Source organism: Muscardinus avellanarius, assembly GCF_963383645.1.
Source record: "Muscardinus avellanarius genome assembly, chromosome: 22".
Classification (NCBI taxonomy): domain Eukaryota; kingdom Metazoa; phylum Chordata; class Mammalia; order Rodentia; family Gliridae; genus Muscardinus; species Muscardinus avellanarius.
In genome coordinates, this window is record NC_137808.1 from 15,086,392 (window position 1) to 15,109,547 (window position 23,156).

A 23,156-nucleotide genomic window follows, 5' to 3' on the forward strand; every position below is an offset into this window, starting at 1 on the left:
TTGGGTGGTGGCCAGGGCAGTGTCCCCGGGGCTGGGCGCGGCGTGGAAGCTGAGGCGTGCTTGTGGCCGAGTGATGGGTGCTCTTGCCATCCCCACGTGCAAAGTGGGGCGAAGGTTCCCCCCAGGAGGAAGGCAGGCTGGGTTCAGCCGGGGTGCTCCTTAATTCCTGTGTTTCTTGCCTGCAGCGGGCTGGGAAGAGGGCGGGGCAGGCAGAGGGTAAAATCCAAGATTCTTAGCTCCAGAGGCACAGACCTGCCAGCCCTAGCTGCGTCTAGCCCGGGATATTTGTTTTGGCTCTTTCCGTGTTATTATTATTATTAAAAATTTAATTAGCTGCCAGCATTCACAGATTGGCACGTTTCACATAAAAGTCTGGGTTTCCGTCTTCTCTGGAAGAATCACCAGCTGCGGGGTTTGGCTTGGGATATCCGCGACTTTGTGGTGCCTCTCTGGGCTGGTGCCATCCCAGGGGGACAGGACAGGAGAGCTGCTTGGCCGCAGCCTCCACCCGGCCCTCGCGCCCACCCTCAGCTACTGCCTGGCCTGTCAGGCCTTTGTGTTGCAGATGGAAGCCAGGCTAGCCGGCCATGATGGCACAAGTCTGTCATCCCAGCATTCGGGAGGCTGAGACAGGAGGATCGCAGTTTGCGGCCAGCCTCAGCTACTTAGCGAGGCCCTCTGCAACTCAGCGAGACCTTGTTTCAAAATAAAGAATAAAAAACAGGGCTGGGGGTGTCGCTTAGAGGTCGAATGCCCCTGGGTTCCATCCCCAGTACCGCAAATAATCCACGGTACCACACACGCCCACAAAACCCTGCGCCTAGTAGCTAAGGTGATTGACACCGTTCCCATAGGAACGAGGGCAGGGCTGAGTCCAGGGCCTGGCCCTTGGGGGCCTTCTGATCAGCCACAAGCCCCCCACCCTTGCACAGGATTTCTCCGAGTGTGCTGGGCCACCCCTGTGGCTTCCGTGGCCACCGGGCGGGGAGGCCCAGCTTCTGGAGCCCATGAGGACCCCGGATGTGGCGTTGGCCTTGTGTTTCGACACTACAGAAGAAGACGATTTTTCTTTAAACACCTGCTGGTCTTGGCAAACGAGGTGTCACACGGAGAGGGACTGGGGGCCCACCTCTGGGCTCTTGCCTTAATCGGGGTCTCACTAGGTTGTTGAGGCTTTGCTAAGTTGCCGAGGGTGGCCTCTATCTTGCGGGGCCTGGACCACCTGTCGGAGGTGGGAGTCGCCTGTCCACCCGAGGCCCCCACGGTCCAGGTGGGGCTCATGGAGGTCCACGCGGGTGCCATCTTCTGGGTAGAGGGGTGCAGTGGGGGAGTCAGATAAGAAGTCAAGAATAGAGGACCCAGCCGGGCGTGGTGGCGCACGCTTGTCATCCCCGCGCTTGGGAGGCGGAGACGGGAGGATCGCGCAGGTTCGAGGCCGGCCTCGCTGGCTTAAGAGACCCTGTTTCCAAATAAAAATATAAGAAATGGGTCTGGGAGTAGTGTAGCCCGGAGGTAGAAGGGTTTCCAGGAACCCCAGTACCACCAAAACAACAACAGCAAAAAAGATTCAGACAGGTGTAGACACCGTAGAGGCAGCCCAGGGGGGCAGGGAGGCGGCTTTGAGCAGAGATGAGAGAGAGACAGAGACAGAGACAGAGGAGAGAGGAAAAGAAAGAGGAAGAAAGGGAGGGAGGGAAAGAGAAAGGAGAGAGACAAAGAGGAAGAGAGAAAGAAAAAGACTCAGACGGGATGGGGCCGAGGAGGTGGAGATGGCGCAGCGGGGAGTTTGGAAGCCACCAGTTAGATCCGGGAGCCAGGAGATGTAATTTCCCTGCCAGCCACCTGGGAGCCGGAGCCGGAGGCGTCTTCTGCCTCCAGCGAGGGCGTTGGCTTTTCTGGAACCAGAACCGCTCATTAGAGCCGGCTGGCGCTGCGGGCGGCTCACAAGTCAATCCCGCAGGTGGCAGGAGGGCGAGGCGCGCCTGTGGCTGAGACCCCAGACCCAGAGCGACCCGGGCTGCTTCAAGAGAAACCGCATTCCCTTGCCTTGGAATATTATGCGGCCGTGGAAGAAACCGAGGAAGCCCTCTAGGGAGAAGGCCTTAAGAGCTACAGGCGTTAAGCTCCACAGCCTGCCATCCCAGTACTTGGGAGGCCAGACAGCAGGATTCCAGGTTGGAGGCCAGCCTCAGCACCGTAGTGAGACTCTCGGCAGCCTAGCCAGACTCTGTTTCAAAACAAAAATTAAAAAAGGCTGGGGGGTGTACCTAGGTGGTTAGAATGCCCCTGGGTTTAATCCGTAGTGACACACACACGTACACACACACACACACAGGGGAGGCTGGGGTGTAGCTTGGAGGTACAACCCCTGGGTTAAATCCCCAGTAAAACACACACACACACACACACACACCCTCTGCAGACCGATTTCTTTCTGTTATGGCTTCCTAAGTTTCCACTGAGATTACAATGATATGGTACCAACGTTGTTTTTTTGTTTTATTTTTTTGGTGTTGGGGATGGAACCCAGGGGCCGTCTACCCCTGAGCTACCTACCCCCCAGCCCTGTTTTTTGCTTTCAGTTGGTCTCACGAGGTGTCTGAGGTTGCGATCCTCCTGTCTCAGCCTCCCAAGTACCAGGATCATAGGCATGCATCACCACGCCGGGCAGGGACCCCCGGTGTTGGCCTGGGGGAGCTGGGAGGCAGCCTTGGGGTGTCCTGATCAGAAGAGGGACACAAGCAGACCTGTGTGGTCCCTGCAGCCCAGGTATGAGCATAGGCCGGGCAGGGTCACGGGCTCCACGACAGCACGCCTGCCTGCAGCCACAGGGCGCGTGAGGAACGGGAGGCAGGCAGCCACCGGTGGCCACCTCCAGGCCCTCGGTGGATGGAAGGCAGCCATCGGTATCCACCTATAGGCTCTCAGCAGATGGGAAGGCAGCCATCAGTGCCCACCTCCAGGCCCTTGGTAGATGAAGGCAGCCATCAGTCACTGCCTCCAGGCCCTTGGTGGATGGGAAGGTAGCCATTAGTGTCCACTACCATTTGGTAATGGACATTATGGTAGTGGACATAATGGACATAATGGTAGGTAGCCATTAGTGTCCACTAGTGTAGCCAACCACCTCCCAGGCCCTTGGTGGATGGATGGAAGGCAGCCATCGGTCACCACCTCACGCCCTTGGTGGATGGAAGGCAGCTACAGTGTCCACCTCCAGGCCCTAGGTGGATGGGAAGGCAGCCATCAGTGTTCACCTCCAGGCCCTCGGTGGATGGAAAGCAGCCATCGGTCACCACCTCCAGGCCCTTGGTGGATGGGAGGCAGCCATCGGTGTCCACCTCCAGGCCCTCCCTTGGTGAGGGGTGGTGTTCACCTCGCTTGGGCTGGTCCTTTCCCAGGGTCAAGCCGTGCGTCATCTTGTACCATTGTCCTCACGGTTACTGTAATTTGGAACCAGGACAAAAATGTTCCCCCTCTCTCCTCGTACACAGAGACTGTTACAAAGAAAGCGCTGGTCTGGGGGAAAGCTCATTTCCTTCCTTTAAGGCGGGGCCCTGCTGTGCTGGGAAGGGGCTGTATTGTCCTTGGCCAGAGTCCCCACCCAGGTCTTGGTGTGGGTGAGGAAGCGGTGCCGCCCACCCACCAGCAGGCCCCAGCAGAGGCCAGGGGACCTGGCAGCCTCGCCGCGTGGACGGGGAGGGCAGCTAACGGCCATGGTGTGCTGCGTGCGCCCGAGGCAGACCCTGCGGGCCCACTCCCCACATCAGGACTGGGTTTGCTCCTCTGTGAGCTGGGGACTGTCCTGTCTCTGCTGCCACTGAGTAGCCAGGGAGAGCCTCACGTGAGGGAGGGGCTCTGAGGTTCGGAGAGGGCCAGGCCTTTAGGAAACACAAAGAAGGACCCGGCCGGGCGGTGTTTGGGGAGCGAGAGACAGGGTAATGGCCGGTTCCAGGCCAGCCTCAGCGACTTCTCGAGGCCCTCAGCAACTTAGCGAGACCCTGTTACAAAATTAAAAAGAAAAGGCTGGGGTGCAGCTTGGAGGTGGGATGCCCAAAAAAGAAGGGGGACCAGGAGGAAGCAGGGGAGGACAAGGAGGAGGACGAGAGGGGGCGCCAGCACCAGGGGACCGTAGATCGCACTGCATTCCCTCCCAGCCTCAGTTTCCCCATCTGTGAAATGCGCCTGGCAGGAGCGCCCTGGCCAGGGCTGGTGGAGGCAAGGGCGCAGGGCCAGCGGAAGGCGCGGGGTTGGCGTGCGCCAGGGCCTGCTACACCTCCCAGGCTCCCGCCCTCCACAGCCGCCTTAGCGCAGAAACCCCAGGCCTTGGGCCCCAGTGAACTTTCCTGAGACCTGCAAAGTTCTGGTCTTAGAGTCTTCTCAAAATGAAAACATATTCAGCCGGGCGTGTGATCCTAGTACTCGGGAGGCTGAGATCGGAGGGTCACAGGTTCAAGGCCAGCCTCAGCAGCTTAGTGAGCCTCTCAGCAACCTCTGGGAGACCCTGTTTCTGTTTCAAAACAAAACAAAAGGCCTGGGGATGTAGCTGTACCTAGCCCCTGGGTTCAGTCCCCAGTACTTTCTACCCCCAAAATGCAGTAGGGCCTCTGAACACACCTCCCCACCCCGGGGTGCCGGGCCCTGTATTCTGAGTGGGAATCGGAGGCTGTGGGGTGGACTAAGGAGGGCCGGGGAGGACCGAGCTCCTGGGGTGGGGAGCACGGGACAGTGGGCTAGGGACCCTGGTATGCCCGAACTGCTGGAAGTTTCCACCTCGTCACACCCTCTTGGTGTCTGTCTGTCTGTCTGTTTCTCACATAAGCATATACACACACAAAGGCATACGTTCAAACATAGACTTTTTTTGGTGGTACTGGGGGTGGAACCCAGAGGCTTTCTACCTCCGGGCTATATTCCCAGACCTATTTTATATTTTATTTGGAAACAGGGTCTCACTAAGTTGCTGAGAGCCTCACTAAGTAGCTGAGGCTGGCTTCGAACCCGCGCGATCCTCCTGTCTCAGCCTCCCGAGCGCAGGGATTACAAGCGTGCCCACCACGCCCGGTGTAGACATCTCTTTTGTGTGTGCATGGTGCTGGAATTGAACCTAGGGATGTTCTACCTCTGAGCTACCCCCCCCCCCCAGCCCTATTTGATTTTTTATTTTTGAAACAAGGTCTCGCTAAGTTGTTGAGGGTTTTGCTAGGTTGCCGAGGCGAGGCTGGCCTTGAACCTGTGATCCTCCTGTCTCAGCCTCCCGAATAGTGGGATGACAGGTGTGTGTCCAGCTTAGACACACTTAAAGACACACACACTCATATTCACACACACATTCTCACACAGCACACACATGTCATACATCCGCCAGGCACACACCCAGAGGTACACCAGCCCGGGTACACACACCTATTCACAGGCTCCTACCCTTATGTTTCGGTATTCGAGTTTGAACCTAAGGGCATTCTACCTTGGTGCTACAACCCCAGCTCTATTATTTATTTATTTATTTATTTTGGTGATACCGGGGATGGAACCCAGGGGTGTTCTACCTCCAAGCTACACCCCTAACCCTATTTTTTATTCTTTATTTTGAAACAGGGTCTCACCGAGTTGCAGAGGGCCTCGCTAAGGAGCTGAGGCTGTTCTTAAACCGCGATCCTCCGGTCTCAGCCTCCCGAATGCTGGGCTTACAAGCTTGCGCCACCGCGCCCGGCTTCCATTTTATTTTTTATTTTGAATCAGGGTCTTGCTAAGTTGCTGAGAGTTTTGCTGTGTTGCTGAGGCCGCCTCCAGCCTACGATTATCCTGTCTCAGTCCCCCAAATCCTTTGATGACAGGTGTGCGCCTCCATGCCCGGCACTGTGTGTGTATGTGGGGGGGGGCCGCTGGGGATCAAATGCAGAGATTTTCTACCTCTGAGGGACACCCCCAGCCCTACTTTATTTTATTTTATTTTTTTGGAAGCGGCCTCTCCGCAGGCTGCTGGGAGCCTCACTGAGTCCTCCCGTCTCAGCCTCCCAAGTGCCGGGAGGACAGGTGTGTGCCTCCATGCCCAGCTTCAGCACGGACACTTACACATACCCCACAGCACACATTTGCACACCCAGAGGCACGCACTCCCGCGCACCCATGCCTGTGCCCTTAGCCCAGCGTCCTGGCAGGCTCCCTCCTGGAGGCCTCCTTATCTACCCATGCTTATCTGTGAAGTAAATTCATTTTCCTGCCTTATCTGGAGGCGGCTGTTATCTGATGGGCTGGGAGGCAGGCCCGGGACTGCCTTTTCTTGGGAAAGAAACCAACCCTGTTGGCTTCCTCTTCCCAGAGAGGGAGACTGGGCTTCACTAATATGAGGTTTCCTCTCTCCCTCCTGTCTGGGCTTTACTTGATATTATGATACTCAGGGTTATCTAGAAAACGCCTCCCTTGCATTTATTTTCTTTTTGTGATACTGGGGATCGAGCCCAGGGGCATTCTGCCTCCAAGCGACACCCTTGCCATCTTTTAATTTTTTTTTTTAAATTAGGATCTCCCTAAGTTTCTGAGATTTTTTTTTCCCCAGTACTGGGGATGGAACCCAGGGCCATTCTACTTCTGAGCTACACCACCTGCCCTATTTTTTTTTTTTATTCTTTATTTTTTGAAACAGAGTCTCACTGAGTTGCAAAGGGCCTCACTAGCTGAGGCTGGCATGATCCTCCGGTCTCTGCCTCCCAAATGTTGGTATTACAAGCCTGAGCCACCACGCCTGGCTTCTTATTTATTTATTTAATTATTTATTTATTTTATTTTGAAACAGGGTGTCAAAAAGTTGCTGAGGCAACCTGTGTGTGTGTGTGTGTGTGTGTGTGTGTGTGTGTGTGTGTGTTGTGTGTGCATGGTACTGGATTTAAAACTTGGGGGCATTATACCTCTGACCTACAATCCCAGCCCTTTTTAATTTATTATTTATTTATTTATTTATGCAGGTCTTGGGATGGAAACCAGAGGCATTTGACCTCCAAGCTATACCCTCTGCCCAATTTTTTATTCTTTACTTTGAAACAGGGTCTCACTGAGTTGCGGAGGGCCTCACTAAGTAGCTGAGGCTGTCCGCGAACCGCGATCCTCTGGTCTCAGCCTCCTAAATGCTGGGATGACAAGCGTGCGCCAGCACGCCCGGCTTCTCAAACCAACCACACAAAAAAAAAAAAAAGAAAAAAGAAAAAAAAGGAGAGAAAGAAAGTACAATTTCAGCTGAAAATGGTGGTGCACACCTGTAATCCAAGTACTTAGGAGGCTGAGACAGGAGGATCACAGGTTCGCGGCTAGCCTCAGCAGCTTAGTGAGGCCCTGTTTCAAAATAAAGAATAAAATAGGGCTGGGGCTGTAGTTCAGAAGTTCAGAGACAGAATACCCTTAAGCTCCATCTCCAATAAAACACACACACACACACACACACACACACACACACACACACACACACCATGCTAGCTTCAGGCACGGTTGTATCCAGGGGCTGTTTATGCCATGGGGATTGTGGGATGGCGTTTCCATCTTTCACTCTGCTTCCGAAAGGTTCTGCGACGTGTTCTCAAGTGACCCCCGTAGTTTCAGGGTCACCCCATTCGAGCTCAGAAGCAAGGGATCCTCCCTTTTTTTTTTTGGTGGTCCTGGGGTTCCTGGAAGCCCTTCTCCCTCCGGGCTACACTCCCAGACCTATTTTTACATTTTTATTTGGAAACAGGGTCTCCTAAGCCAGCGCGCGGGGCTGGCTTCGAACCTGCGCGATCCTCCTGTCTCCGCCTCCCAAGCGCGGGGATGACAAGCGTGCGCCACCACGCCCGGCTTATTTTTTATTTGGAAACAGGGTCTCACTAAGTTGCTGAGAGCCTCACTCAGTAGCTGAGGCTGGCCTCGAACCTGTGCGATCCTCCTGTCTCAGCCTCCCAAGTGCGGGGATGACAAGCGTGCGCCACCACGCCCGGCTAGGGTTCCTCCCTTTTCCCCCCCGAAGCTTCTGCATGGACCCCTGTGCCTGGGTCGTGTAGCCTCCTGGGTCACGGTGGATGGGGGGACAGAGACCTCTCTTTGCCCATCCAGTGGTCCACGCAGCCTGAGAGGAGAGTGGGGGGTCCGCCAGAGGGACACTGAGGTGCATTTAGCAGGAGAGCGCCCCCCCCCCCACACACAAATGGCTACATTTCTTTCCAGCTTGCTTCCCCACCTGGCGGCCCATTCATGAGACATTCTAGCACATTCTAGCCTCGGGAACAGCTGCTGTTGGCAGTCTGTGATCGTTCATGTTGGGAGGGGTGGGAGCCATCTGCCAACCCTGAAAATTCATCGTAAACCCCGATATTTGTCTGTAAACGCTAAACATTCAGGGGCTTCTCTGCAGTGTGCGGGAGGCTGTAGGAAGGAGCCGTGAGCTCTGAGGAGAGGTTTCCCAGAAGAGGGGCCGTTGACCTGGGCCTGGGGGGCGCCTAGGAGATCGCCGGCAGAAAGGGCAGCACTGAGGAGCTGCGAGGGGCTTCGGGGAGCCAGAGCTACGCTCTTCCTCCTCCGTCTCTCGCAAGCCTGTTTTCCTTTCGCTAGGCACAGCGCCAGGGTCTTTTACATCGTCTCCTCCAGCCATCCCCGTATCGCTAAGGGGCTGCTGGGATGGGCCCGTTTTGGAGAGGAGAGGACCGCTGCTCCCAATCTCGGCCTGGCAGCGCCGAGAAATTCCTCAATTTCAGGCCCGTGCAAATACATGAGCGCGCTGGCACGGCAGAGGCCCCGGGGAGTCGCGCTGCCGGCTGGTGCCTCTTCGCAGATGCCGAGCAGCCCCTGTCTCCCTCCCGCAGCCGCCTGGCCTCTGCTGGGCTTTTGATCCCCGCCACCCTCTCTCTGTCCCGAGGCTTCCACCTTCCTGATGGACCGCGTCCTCCTCTCTGCCTCTGCCCAGGCTCCTCTTGCCTGGACGCCAGCATCTCAGGCCTCCGAACAAGCAGCCTCTCTAGAGGCTGGACACAGGCCCTGGCTGTCGCGGTGTGGGGTGTCCAGCTCAGCGTCCACTTTCCAGCTGACCTGGCCAGCACTTCTGGGGGACGGGGGTGGATGTTGGTGAAGCTGACACTTATCACTTATCCTGGGCTCTGTGCTAGCTTTGGGCCAGGGCCAGACAGGTCCCCTCTCCTCCCTTCTCCTCCAGCCACCGTCCGTTACACATCCAGCCGGCTATCTACTTTACTTAACCATCCATCCAGTCTGCCCATCCATCAACCCATTATCCATGTATCTGTCCATCCATAAACCCATCTATCCATCATCCATGTATCTATTTATCCACCTACCCATCCATCTAGGCACCTGTTCATCTATCTTACTTATCCATCCATCTGTCCATCCACCCATCTATCCAATCATTCCATCCATCAACCCATTACCCATGTATCTATCATCCATCAACCCATCTGTCCATCATCCGTGTATCTGTCCATCCACCCACATCTGCATCTCTCCACCCACCTACTCATCTACATGACACATCCATCTGTCTACATCATCCATCCATCCATCCATGTCCATTCATCCAGTCTGTCTATTCAGATGTCCATCCATCGACCCATTTATTCATCACCCGTCTGTCCATTCACCCAGCTACCCATCCACCCATCCCTTCAGCTGTCTATCCATTCATCTGCCCGACTTATTCATCCATCTGTCCATGATCAATCCATCCCTCCCTCCTCCCCTCCCTCCTCCCTCCCTCCATCCACTCATCTACACGCTCCCCCCACACCCACCCATTCACGCGCTGTGCTCCCACTCCTCCCCAACCACCCAGCTACCCACTTGTCTACCCACCAAGTCTACCCAGTCTGTCCATCCATCCACCCAAACTGCCTACCCAATCTGTCCATCCATCCATTCATCCACCCATCACCCATCCATCCATCCATTTATCCACCCACCTACCCGCCCATCCATTTATCATCTGTGCGCCTGCTCACTCTCCATATACCCCCACTCCCCTCATTCACATATTCATGTAGCCTTCCATTTATCTGTATCATCCATCTATCCAATTCATCCATCCATTCATCCATCCACCAACTCATTTATCCATCTGTTCATGTCATCCACCCAAGCAAACTGTCCGTCCGTCCACCCACCCATCCACCCACCCACCCACCAATCCACCCACCCACCCATCCATCCACCCATCCATCCACCCATCCACCCATCCATCCACCCACCCATCCATCCATCCATCCATCCAATTTGTCTATCCATTCATCCATCCACTAATGCATTTATCCATCCATAAGTCCATCCGTCCACCCGTCCGTCCGTCCACCCACCCACCCACTGGAAGCCCCCCGAACACTGCCATGGTCCAGCCGTGGTCCGAACCTGAGCGGGAGCACAGGCTCTCCGCCGTCACCACGCGGTGCCGTGTGGGGACAGACGTGCCGGCGGGCATGGCAGCACAGAGGCGGGCTCCTCTGTGGGGACGGGGAGCTGCCAGGCCCCCTGGCTGGTGGGGTCCTCCAAGGTGGGGCACGCCTTGGACTGGTGTTCCAGGGAGCAGAGTGGACGGGTCTGATGGCCGGGCTGTGGACACAGGGCAAGGGATGAAGAGGCAGGTCACTGGGGAGGGGGAGGCAGTTTGGTTGGGCCAAGAGAACCCCAAAGATGGGGAGGAGGAGGGTCGGGGAACAAGCAGGGACTGCTGGGAAAGGGGGAGCCTACCAGGTGCGCCCCAGCTCATATGCACACACAGATATATTTTCACTCCTGCGTGCCCACGCCTCTCACGGAGAAGTGTCTCTGCCTTTAGACTTCCCTTGAAAAAGAACTCTTTTGCCAGGCGTGGCGGCGCACGCTTGTCATCCCAGCACTCGGGAGGCCGAGACCGGAGGATCGCGGTTCGCGGACAGCCTCGGCTACTTAGTGAGGCCCTCTGCAACTCAGTGAGACCCGGTTTCAAAATAAAGAATAAAGCCGGGCGTGGTGGCGCACGCTTGTCATCCCCGCGCTTGGGAGGCGGAGACAGGAGGATCGCGCAGGCTCGAAGCCAGCCGCGCGCGCTGGCTTAGGAGACCCTGTTTCCAAATAAAAATGTAAAAATAGGTCTGGGAGTGGAGCCCAGAGGGAGAAGGGCTTCCAGGAACCCCAGTACCACCAAAAAAAAAAAAAAAGAATAAAAAGCAGGGTAGGGGGTGTAGCTCGGAGGTAGAATGTCCCTAGGCTTCATCCCCAGTACCGGGATAAATAAATAAATACATACATAAATAAATATAAAAATTAAATAAAGGGTTTATAGTTGTGCTGTTCAATATAAATACAAGTCACTTGTGTGTGTGGGGTTGGGGGTACTGGGGCTTGAACCCAGAGGCATTCTACCTCCAAGCTATATTATCCCCAGCAGCTTTTAGTTTTTATTTTATTTTATTTTTGTGGTACTGGGGATGGACCCCAGGGGCCTTTTACCTCTGAGCTATATCCCTGGCTTGATTTTCTTTCTTTCTTCTATCTTCCTTCCTTCCTTTCTTTCTCTTTCATCTATCGATCCTCCTGTCTCGACCTCCAAGTCCTGGGGTTGCATTGAGGGTTTCGAGCAGGGCTGAGAGGCGATGGGATGGGAAGCCGGGGCCGGGCGGGCGGGCGCGGGGAGGACGCCTCTGGGTGTCGCGGCGGTGGGGGGTCGGGGGCCTCTGCCCACTGTCCACTGTCCAGCGGGCCGCGGGTGCGGAGGGCCAGCGTGGCTGTGGCCCCTTCTCCTCACCCACCCCGGGAGCGTTTCCTCTTTGCTGGGTAGTGAGTGTGGGAAGGAAAAGGTCAGGCCCCTCTGGTGCCAAAAGCAACATTTTCTTTTCTCCGAGGCTGATGAAGCCGCGGACATGAATCTCTCGGCCCCTCACCTGCTGATGTGGGTCGTGAGCTCGGTGCCGGCGGCGAGCCAGCTCGCGCCAACGTTGAAGGCCTGTTTCTTTTTCTTTTCCTTTTTAGGGAGGAGTGGGAAGTCTGGGGTTAAAAATTTGCCTTTTCCACTTAACGGGTTATTCTTTCTAATGGCTCATCCTGCCAAGGGAAGGCCCCAGGGGCCAATCAGGGTCTGAGAAATACAGGGCGCCTGGTGCCCTGAGTCCTGCACAGGGCCATGTTAGGCCACCAGCTTTTTCTTTTCTTTTCTTTTCTTTTTTTCTTTGAAGAGACATGGTCTTGCCAGGGCATGTTGGCACATGCCCATCATCCCAGTACATGGGAGGCTAAGACAGGGTCTCGCTAAGTGGCCCAGGCTGGCCTCGAACCTGCGATCCTCCTGCCTCAGCCTCCCAAAGCCTGATTCCTGGCGTGCAGCAAGCCTGGCTTCTGAGCACGCTCTTAGAGGCTTCGCTGGGCTTCTCTTCCCAGCCCGCTGCATGGCGAGTCTCAGCGACGCTCTGCTGCCGGCCGCTCCCTGTCACAGTGGCCAGGCCATGCTATAATTTGTCCATCTGTGTCCTCCAGACCGGGTCCCGTGCAGGCAGATCTTGGGTTGGTCTTCACCTGCGCACCCCGGCCGCCGTGGCAGGGCCCGGCGGGCACCAGGAGCCCACTCAGTGGAGGGTGGGACGTGCCTGCCCCTCGTCTCTCGGCCAGAGCCACCTGTATCCACGCCCCCATGCGTGCCACCTCTTACGTGACCCGGGACAGACCATTTACCCTCCCTGGGCCCCAGTTTCCTCATCCCGAGCGCATGGCAAAATCAAATAAATTCCTCGGAAACTTTCCGCCCAGTGTTTGAAATTCTATCGGCACCGAGGAAGTGATCATCAAATAGGAACCTGGTCAGCAGCTCAAATCCCTATGACTACGTGGTGCCAAGAAGAAGTTTATTTTTCCCAGTGAGCTAGATGACTTCCTCTTATCAGACAAGGAGCGCCGGGTCACTCTCTAATTTCCCTTTTGGCCTTGGCTGCCAGGAAGCTTACTACCAAGGGGGAAGTCTCAGGGGCAGCCCTCATTTCCTGGCAGGTCTTCAGTGGAGTTCTTTGTTTTGGCTGGAGTCGGAGTATCTGCTTTTGACTCTGCGGGACATGTGCGTTGTTATTGCTGCTTTATTTTGGTGCAGTATGCAAAAAGTTGTGCGTGTAGGGGTAGGTTCTGGGGATTGAACCCAAAGACAGCTGTACCCTAGCCTTGTCTTACTTTTCATTTGAAAACAGGGTCTCTTAGCCGGGCGTGGCGGCGCACGCTTGTCATCCCCGCGCTTGGGAGGCGGAGACAGGAGGATGGCGCAGGTTCGAAGCCAGCCGTGCGCGCTGGCTTAGGAGACCCTGTTTCCAAATAAAAATTTAAAAATAGGTCTGGGAGTGTAGCCCGGAGGTAGAAGGGCTTCCAGGAACCCCAGTACCACCAAAAAAAAAGAAAAGAAAAGAAAACAGGGTCTCACTAAGTAGGTAGCTGAGGCTGCCCTCAAACCTGCGACCCTCCTGTCTCAGCCTCCCAAGTACTGGGATGACAAGTGTGCGCCACCACACTTGGCCTGGCCTGTCTTTACCTTTTTTTTTTTTTTTTTGGTGGGGAAAACCAGGGATTGGACCCAGGGGCATTCTACCTCTGAAATGCACCCAACCCTTTTCATTTCTTATTTTGAAACAGAATCTCCTTAAGTTGCTGAGAGTTTCACTAAGGGCCATCTGTCCCAGCTCCCAAGGACTGGGATGACAGACATTTGCCACCTTGGTTAAAAGGCTGTCTTTTTCTTTTTCTTTCCTTCCTTCTTCTCTCCCTCCCTCCCTACCTCCCTCTCTTTCTCTCTCTCTCTTTCTTTTAATGTACTGGGGATGGAACCCAGGGCCATTCTACCTCGAGCTGCACCCCCAGCCCAATTTTTTAGATTATTTTTTTGAAACAAGGTCTCACTAAGTTGCAGAAGGCCTCACTAAGTAGCTGAGGCTGGCCGCAAACCGTGATCCTCCTGTCCCAGCCTCCCAAATGCTGGGATGACAAGTGTGCGCCAGCCTGTCCGGCTCCTCTTTTTTTTTTTTTTTTTTTTTTTTTTTGGTGGTGGCACTTGGGTTCCTGGAAACCCTTCTACCTCCGGGCTACACTCCCAGACCTATTTTTATATGTTTTATTTGGAAAAAGGGTCTCTTAAGCCAGCGCGGCTAGCTTTGAACCTGCGCAATCTTCCTGTCTCCGCCTCCCAAGCGCGGGGATGACAAGCGTGCGCCACCACGGGCCCGGCAGTCCTTTTCTTTTTAAAGGAAAAAAAAAAGCAGGCAGTTTTAGCAAGATCACTCACTACCACATTTGCACTCCTGTGGTTGGGCCCTGGCTGGATGGAGAAGGAGCCCTGGCCCGTGGCTCTGGGGACAGCTGCTGCTGATGGGGCGGCCACTGTGGGCCAGGGGCCCTGGGCCTTTCGCAAGGATGGAGGTGGGGAGGGGGAGCAATGTTTAAGTGGCCTGTAGAGGTCGTGGTGGCCCCAGGAGGTTGCTGGGCACTGCCAGGAAACTGGACCTTTCCTTGCTGGCGGTGGGCCGCCGAGGCAGGCTGGGGCTGGGGCACAGCAGGGCCAGCAGCTGGCAGACCCTGCCCGTGTCCCAGGGCAGGGAGGAGTGGTGGGCATGCGCGCCGGCGTGCCTCGGCGCTCATCCCGGGGTGGATGGAGGCGGAGCAGGCGGGGCAGAGAACGGAGAAGAGGCCCGGGGGAATGGACGGGACTTGGGGTGTGTGGACCTTGGGGGTTAGGGGCAGTGGGACACTCGGAATACATTTGTAGGGCAGAATGCACCTGCGGCTAGACTTGCACAGCCGGAGGGGCCGGGGCTGCGTGGGCAGCTAAAGCCTGGGGAGGGGGCTTGTTCCTGCCCCGCACCTGCTGCTGACTCTATCCCCTGGCCAGCAGCCATGGGCTGGGAATTGGGCCAGTGTGTGTGTGTGTGTGTGTGTGTGTGTGTGTGTGTGTGTGTGTGTGTACAAGGTACTTGGGTTTGAACCCAGGAGTATCTTGTCTCTGAGCTATACCCCAGCCTTATTTATTTATTTATTTATTTATTTTTGCGATACTAGGGGTGGAACCCAGCGTCATTCTACCTCCTAACGACACCCCCAGCCCTATTTTCAATTCTTTATTTTGCAGCAGGGTCTCACTGAGTTGCAAAGGGCCTATGTGGCTGAGGCTGTCTTTGAACCGCCATCCTCCCGTCTCAGCCTCCCAAATGCTGAGATTACAAGCGTGCGCCACCGCGCCCGGCTCTTTTTTATTTTAATTGTTTTTTGTGGTACTGGGGATGGAACCCAGGGGCGTTCTACTTCTGAGCTACACCTCCAGCCCCATTTTTGTTTTTTATTCTTTATTTTGAAACAGGGTCCCACCGAGTTGCAAAGGGCCTCCCTAAAGTAGCAGAGGCTGTCCCGCGAACCTCGATCCCCCTGTCTCGGTGTTTTCTTTTTCAGTTTTGAAACAGGGTCTCACTACATTGTTGAGGGCCTCACTAAGTTGCTGAGGCTGGCCTTGCCCCTGCGATCCTCCTGTCTCAGCCTCCCAAGTCGTGGGAAGACAGGCGTGGGCCACCAGGCCAGGCAGAATTGGGTCACATTTTTGGAGAAGGGAAGCTGGGTCACTGGTCACGTGTGTAGGCGTGTGCGTGGGCCTGTGTTGGAGCCCTCTCACCCTGGGTGTGCCTGCATGTGGGGAGACAATGCGTGGCTGTGCACGGGGGACCCTGGGCAGGGGCTGCGTGTCTGAATTGCTAGGTGTGTGTGTGTATGATGGTGGCCCGGAGGGACCCGCTCAGAGGCCTGAGATGGTCAGGATGCTGACCACGGGGGTCACGTGGCCCTGCATGACCTACCCCTGTTTTCGGCTGAGCTGAGCCGGGTGTGCGCGCGTGGGAATAAAGTGCGGCCTGGGAGCGAATGCGGCGGAGATTTTCCCACGTGGGTACCAATGCACGCGCGTGCGCGCTGCTCACCTCCCGCCTTCATCCCGCGCAGGGCCCGGCAGGAGGATGGCGCTGCCCTGGGAGCCTGCAGGAGCGTGGCTGGCCGTGGCCTTGGCCTTGACCCTGGGCCCGAGCGCGGGCCGGGCAGTGCCCTGGCAGGACTGCACGGGCGTCCAGTGCCCGCTGCTGGAGAATTGCATCGAGGAGGCGCTGGAGCCGGGCGCCTGCTGCGCCACCTGTGCCCAGCAGGGCTGCAGCTGCGAGGGCTACCAGTATTACGACTGCGTGCAGGGCGGCTTCGTGGGCGGCCGCGTGCCCGCTGGCCAGTCCTACCTGGTGGACTTCGGCAGCACCGAGTGCTCCTGCCCGCCGGGCGGTGGCAAGATCAGCTGCCAGTTTATGCTGTGCCCCGAGCTGCCACCCAACTGCATCGAGGCCGTAGTGGCCGGCGACAGCTGCCCGCAGTGTGGCCAGGTGGGCTGTGTCCACGCCGGCCGGAAGTACCCCGCGGGCCACACTGCCCACCTGCCGCCTTGCCGGGCCTGCCACTGCCCAGACGCCGGCGGGGAACTCATCTGCTACCAGCTCCCCGGTTGCCATGGCAACTTCTCCGACCCTGAGGAGGGGGACCCTGAGCAGCGGCACTATGAAGACCCCTACACCTACGACCAGGAGGTGGAGGCCGAGGCTGCGGCTGCCCTGGCCAGCGAGGTCCAAGCGGGTGCTGGGGGCCCCCCTGCGGCGCTGGGAGGCGGGAATCCGCCCCTGTCCACCCTCCAGGCAACTCCCTGGTCGGCTGCCCTCCCGAGGCCCACGGCTGCCGCAGCCCTGGGTCCCCCAGCCCCCGTGCAGACCAGGGCCGGGAGAGTGACCGAGTTCCCCGAAGAGGAGGAGGAGGAGGAGGAGCAGTTAGAAGACACAGAGCAGCTGGCAGCAGGGGGCCCCGGGGGACTGGATGCGCTGCCCACCACCGCCCCGGCCAGGACCCGTCCCCCTGCGCAGGAGGAGCCCGGAGAAGACAAAGCGGTGCCCGAAGAGAACCTTATCCCAGACGCCCAGGCCACGGCTCGGAGCGCCGGGCAGGAGGGCGCCTGGTCTGGCCCGGATGATCTCCTGCCGCTGCAGGCCACATTGAGGTCTCCAGAGGGCCCTGCCGAGCCCAGCACCCACCCCAGCCTGCCCACGCCCGCGCCCACTGAAGCCCAGGTCCCGCCCACCCAGAAGGTACCGGACCCCCCGCTGGTTGGGGCTCGATCCCAGGCCGAAGACATGGACCCCAACTCTGTGCATTCTGTCTCCAGAAGCAACCTGGGAGGTAAGGCCTCTTCCCGTCTCACCCCCGGGCACTGGGCTCAGGAAGGAATGGCCGCTACCCAGGGGCTTTAGGGGTGTAGGGACCAGAATGGGCTTCCCGGCAGGGCTCTGGTCCAAGACCCCCGAGGTATACCTGGCCAGAGCTGGGGTGTCTTCAGGGGCCTAGGAAGGTCCCTGAGTTTCTCCAAGGGAAATATGTGGCTTCAGATCTGCTCCAATTTGTGTGGCCTTGAGCAAGTAAGTCTCTTAGCTGGCTTGGGCTCTGTTGGGCTACACCCCAGCCTGATTTTAGTTTTTATTTATTTATTTTGAGGTACTGGGGATGGAACCCAGGGGCACTCTATCACCGAGCTACACCCCCAGCCCTATTTTTTATTCTTTATTTGAATAGGGTCTCACTGAGTTGCGGAGGGCCTCACTAAGTAGCTGAGGCTGTCCGTGAACTGTGGTCTCTGCCTCCCAAATGCTGGGATTACAGGCATGTGCCACCACGCCCGGCCTCCAGCCCTATTTTTTTATTTTTTATTTTGAAACCGGGTCTCACTGAGTTGCAAAGGGCCTCACTATGTAGCTGAGGCTGTCTGCGAACCGCGATCCTGTCTCTGCCTCCCGAATGCTGGGATTACAGGCGTGCGCCACCACGCCCGGCTAGTTTTTGTTTTGAAGCAGGGTCTGTCTCTCCAAAGTTACCGCATGCTGGCCTTGAACCGGCAGTCCTCCTGTCTCAGCCTCCCAGGTGCTGGGATAACAGGCACAGAGCACCATGCCCACGTCTTTGGCTTCGGTGGGAGCTCTCCTGGTCCTTGCTGGGCGCAGCCTCTGCATCATGTATCGTGGAGTGAGTCTAGAGGGTTCCTGGGGGTTCTTCCAAAAGCCCTGATTTCATACTGTTTCCAGTGGGCCGGGCACAGAAGCGGCCCTGGCCGAGCCCGGCCCCCTCAGCCCTGAGCCTGCGGAAGCGGGGGGGTCTAACGAGCTGCACGTGTGCCCAGGGGCTGGCGGCTTAGCTGGCGAGCGTGGTACCTCCTGGAGTTGCCAAAATAGATGCAGCCTCTGTCCCTGTCTCCTCCTCTTGCTGCTAGAGGCCTCTCTGGGGCTCTGAGCTTGGGAATCCCAGACAACTTCTTCGTTTGCAGTCTCTACCCTGGACTGGAGAGAGAGAGAGAGAGAGAGAGAGGGAGGAGAGAAGAGAGAGACAGAGAAGAGAGAGGAGAGAGACAGAGAGGAGGAGAGAAGAGAGAGACAGAGAAGAGAGATAGAGGAGAGACAGAGAGAAGAGAGAGACAGAGAGAGAGACAGAGAGACAGAGAGAAGAGAGAGAGAGAGAGAGACAGAGAGAGTGTGTGTGTGTGTTTGTTACTAGGGATGGAACCCAGGGGCATTCTACCTCCGAGCTACACCCCCAGCCCTGTGTTTTACTCTTTATTTTGAAGCAGGGTCTCACTGAGTTGCAAAGGGCCTCACTCAGTAGCTGAGGCTGGCCTCCAGCCGCGATCCTCCAGTCTCAGCCTCCCGAGTGCTGGGATGACAAGCCTGGCCACCATGCCCGGCTAGTTTTTGTTTTTGAAACAGAGTCTCATTTGGTTGTTGAGGGCCTCATTAAATAGCCGAGGCTGCCTGTGGACCCGGCATCCTCCGGTCTCAGCCTCCTACCTCGGGGGTCCCAGTTTTTCTTCCTTCCTTCTGCTCTGAGCCCTCCTCCCCCGCCCCCACGTGTGCTGCGGCTCCAGGATCCAAGCACCTCGGGCGAGTGGCTTGGCCTCGTGCGCCCCATTTTTTCCATCTTGCAAGCAGCCGAGGCGTCTCCGCTCCACAGGGCTCTCCCGAGGAAGGAAAGGGCTAATTCATGTCAAATGGCCGGCTCCGGGCTGAGGACTTGCTGAGTAATTAGAAATGTTAGCGACCATTCCCACCATGTTCTGCTGGCCTGCAGGCGGTCAGGGAGCGCCCTTTGTGCCCGGGGCCCCCGCTTTGGGGCCCAATGGGGGTGACACGCATGCCCAGACTTATTCCTGGTTACCACCGGGTTGGGGCTCCGGAGGGAAGCGGGGTTTAGGTCACAGCGCCCCTGGCTGTTGTTACGGGGTGGGGGAGGGCTGGAGGAGTCCCCAGGAATGAAGGGGCCCTGGTAGGGAAATGCTGGGGAGGCCGCTGAGCCCGGGGAGAGGCAGGCAGCAGCCGTGTTGCTATGGCAACCCGGGGGGGGTGAGCTGGAGAAAGAGGTTTCCAGCTTTCGCCCTGGGCCCCGACTGGGGCGGGGGTCCCCGTCTGCAAGCCAGGTTCCAGGCTGCCTTGCTGGGCCGTCCCTGCCTCTGAGCACGTCCAGATGTGGCCTAATGGAAGCCACATGCCGGCTCCCTGGGCTGGGGAGAGGGGATCTGGTGTCTGTTGACACTCTGGGGGGGGGTTTGGGGAGGGCGGCTTCCCCTGTGGGGCCGCCTCTGGGGGAGAGCAGGACCTTCCTCCCTTCCTGGCATTGTGTCCTCCTGAGCTCCAATGAAGGGATCCGTTATCCCTGGGGCCTCCAGGAGCCTGGAAGGGGTCAGGCGGGAAAGAGGCTCTCCTCAGGGCCCCAGGCAGCCAGGCTGTGCAGGGGTCAGTTCCCAGCAGTCTGGACGGCCAGTAGCTCCAGGTAACACTTTGAGGGCAAGGTGGGTGCGGTGGCGCACGCCTGTCATCCCGGTTCTTGGGAGGCTGAGACAGGAGGATCGCAGGTTGCAGGCCAGCCTTGGCAACTTAAGAGACCCTCGGCAATTTACTGAGGCCCTATTTCAAAATTAAAGACTAAGCCGGGCGTGGTGGCGCACGCTTGGAATCCCAGCATTCGGGAGGCTGAGACAGGAGGATCGCGGTTCGTGGACAGCCTCAGCTACTTAGCGAGGCCCTTTGCAACTCAGTGAGACCCTGTTTCAAAATAAAGAATAAAAACTAGGGCTGGGGGTTTAGCTTGGAGGTACTTTTTTTTTTTTGGTAGTACTGGGTGGGGTTCCTGGAAACCCTTCTACATCCGGGCTACACTCCCAGACCTACTTTTTTTTTAATGTATCTTTATTTGGAAACAGGGTCTCTTAAGCCAGCGAGGCTGGCTTCGAACCTGCACGATCCTCCTCCTGTCTCTGCCTCCCAAGCGCGTGGATGACAAGCGTGCGCCACCACGCCCAGCTTTTAGCTCAGAGGTAAAAGGCCCCTGGGTTCTATCTCCAGTACTGCAAAATAAATAAATAAATAAATTAATTAATTAAATAGGGCTGAGGGTGTAGCTCGGAAGTAGATTGTCCCTGGGTTCAATTCCCAGCACCACAAACAACCCACCCCTAGCAACTGGCACCATCATTCATAAGCACGAGCTTGTGGTTATTTTTGTTGATGCCAGGCACGTGGTCGGCGCTGTTGACAAAGCGCTTTCCTGGTCCAGACAGCCCGGATCTGTTTCTAGAAGTCGAAAGTGGGCTCCAGGGAGCACAGGCCACTTGCCTATAAATACCTGGACAGAACACAGTGGGACCCACTTTTTCCTTTCCTTTCCTTCCTTCCTTTCTTTCTTTCTTTCTTTCTTTCTTTCTTTCTTTCTTTCTTTCCTCTTCTTTTCTTTTCTTTTTTGCATTACTGGGGATGGAACCCAGGAGCATTCGACCTCCGAGCTACACCTCCAGCCCTACTTTTTATTCTTTATTTTGACACAGGGTCTCATGAGTAGCAGAGGGCCTCGCTAAGTAGCTGAGGCTGTCCTCCAACCGTGATCCTCCTGTCTCAGCCTCCTGAATGCTGGGATTACAAGCGTGCGCCACCACGCCCGCTTTTTCTTATCCTTCCTTCCTTCCTCTCCTGACTGTCATTTTTGGGTGCGGGCTGTGTATCTGGGTTCAGGTTTATGCCGAATGCACAGTGTGAAGACACAGACCCTGCTCTCGTGGAACTTAGGGGTTGGTGATGAGATCAACTCCCAGTAGTCAGCTGGGTGCGGTGGCGCACACCTGTCATCACCATACCTGGGGGGCTGAGACGGGAGCACCGCAGATTCAAGGCCAGATTCCCCAACTCAGGGGGACCCTCAGCAAATTAGTGAGACCTGCAGCAACTTAGAGGAGACCCTGGTTCAAAATTAAAAGTAAAATAGGGCTGGGGTGCAGCTCAGAGGTAGAATTGCCCCTGGGTTCAATCCTCAGTGTATATTAAAAAAAAGAGCCTGATTGTGGCGGGTCCTGCTACCTGGCCCCAGGTTGGAGGTTCACTGGAGTAGCTGTGTGACCTATGTGACCGACTAAGGCTAATTGCTTTATTGCCCCGGGCCTCCTTGCTTTTCTTGTCCATAAAAGGGCCGTATGGATGGCTACTTCTAGAGCAGCATTTTCAACCGGAAGCAACCTGGGCAGGGCTCCACTCGCAGCCTCCATCCCGGGTCCTGTGATCGGCCCTGGGCCGCTGCTGGGAGGGCCATGGCCTCCGAGCATCCTGCGGACCTGGGCCTCGCAGGGGTTGCAGGCCACGCTTGTATTGCGCGTGCCGGGCCTTCCTCACCTGTCCACCCGGGCGCCCATGCTGAGCCCTCACGGTGGGAATTCCTGCTTCTGTCCCCCAGGCTGTGTGACCCCAGGCATGCGACTCACCCTCTCTGAGCCTTGGCCTCTGTATGCGCAGGGATTGAGGAGGAGCAGATAAGACGTCGCCAGCACAGAGCAGCTGCCCACAGACATGAATTCTCTTGCTTTCCTGCCAGGGAGGCTGGGCGCCGGAGGGATAACGGACTCGTGTTTTAGTTGAAGTGAACCAATGTGTCCCTTCTCTTGGCCGGCGGCCGCCCCCTCTGGCGCAGGGGCCGGGGCCAGGCCTGCTGGGGCTGGGCGGGGACTTGCTTCCTGCTCCTGCCCTGCAAGGGTCACTCCAGAGGCCTCCAGATGTGGAAAGCAAGCGGTGTCTTCTTTCCTAGCCGCTGCCTCCCCACGCTGCGCTCCCGCCAGAGGAGTCAGCAGACGCCCAGCCCAAGCCCGAGCCATCCCGGCCTGCGCTGCGCGTGTGTGCTGTCTTCGCCCTGGGATGCGCCCTGGTCCATTAAGCATCCTGGCCCCCCTAAGCGTGGCTTGCCAGCTTCACACCACTGGATGGGGAAGACCACTGAAGCCCCCCTGGCTCAGAGTGGCGGCTCAGACCACTGGTCCAAGCCAGTGTCGTCCCAGTACTTGGGAGGCTCAAACAGGGGGATCGCGGGTTGGATGGAGGCCACCGGCGTCCACAACCTCGCCAGGCCTGCAGGGATTTAGTAAGACCCAGTTTAAAAAGGAAAAAAAAAAAAAAAAAAAAAAAGCTGGGCGTGGTGGTGTAAACAAATTTGTAATCCCAGCATTTGGGAGGCTGAGACTGGAGGATCACGGTTCCTGGACAGCCTCAGCTGCTACTTATTGAGGCCCTTTGCAACTCAGTGAGACCCTGTTTCAAAATAATAAGGGGCGGGGTGAATTGGCTCGGACCCCCCCCCCCATGCCATTCTGGCATGGGGCTGTAACTATCTTCTGTATTTCTATCTTTTTAATAAACTTCTTTAAAAAAAAAAAAAAGAATAAGCCGGGCGTGGTGGCGCACGCTTGTAATCCCAGCACTTGGGAGGCTGAGACGGGAGGATCACACAGGTTCGAAGCCAGCCTCAGCTACTGAGTGAGGCTCTCGGCAACTTAGTGAGACCCTGTTTCCAAATAAAGTATAAAATAGGTCTGGGAGTGTAGCCCAGAGGTAGAAAAGCCCCTGGGTTCCATCCCCAGTACAAACAAACAAACAAACAAACAAAAAAAGAAAGAAAGAATAAAAAATAGGGCCTGGGTTCATCCCCAGTATCACAATAAATAAATAAATAAATAAAGTTAAAAAAATAAAATAAGGCCTGGGTGTAGCTCAGAGACAGAATGTTTCTGTGTTCAATCCCCAGCAAACAAACAGCAAAAGAAAGTC

At 56.6% G+C, this 23,156-nt stretch overlaps 1 protein-coding gene across 2 annotated transcripts in view; it reads left to right on the plus strand.

Annotated features, from left to right (window-relative positions):
- Window positions 1–15,968: 15,968 nt before the first annotated feature.
- The window catches only part of FBLN2 (fibulin 2), a gene marked incomplete at both ends in the record, with an annotated part of 37,513 nt that continues 30,325 nt past the window's right edge, over window positions 15,969–23,156 (plus strand). For both annotated transcript variants that reach the window (XM_080718094.1, XM_080718095.1), the window contains one exon: window positions 15,969–17,217. In XM_080718094.1, coding sequence (XP_080574220.1) covers window positions 15,969–17,217 — 1,249 coding nt within the window. The remainder of the gene's footprint in view (window positions 17,218–23,156) is intronic.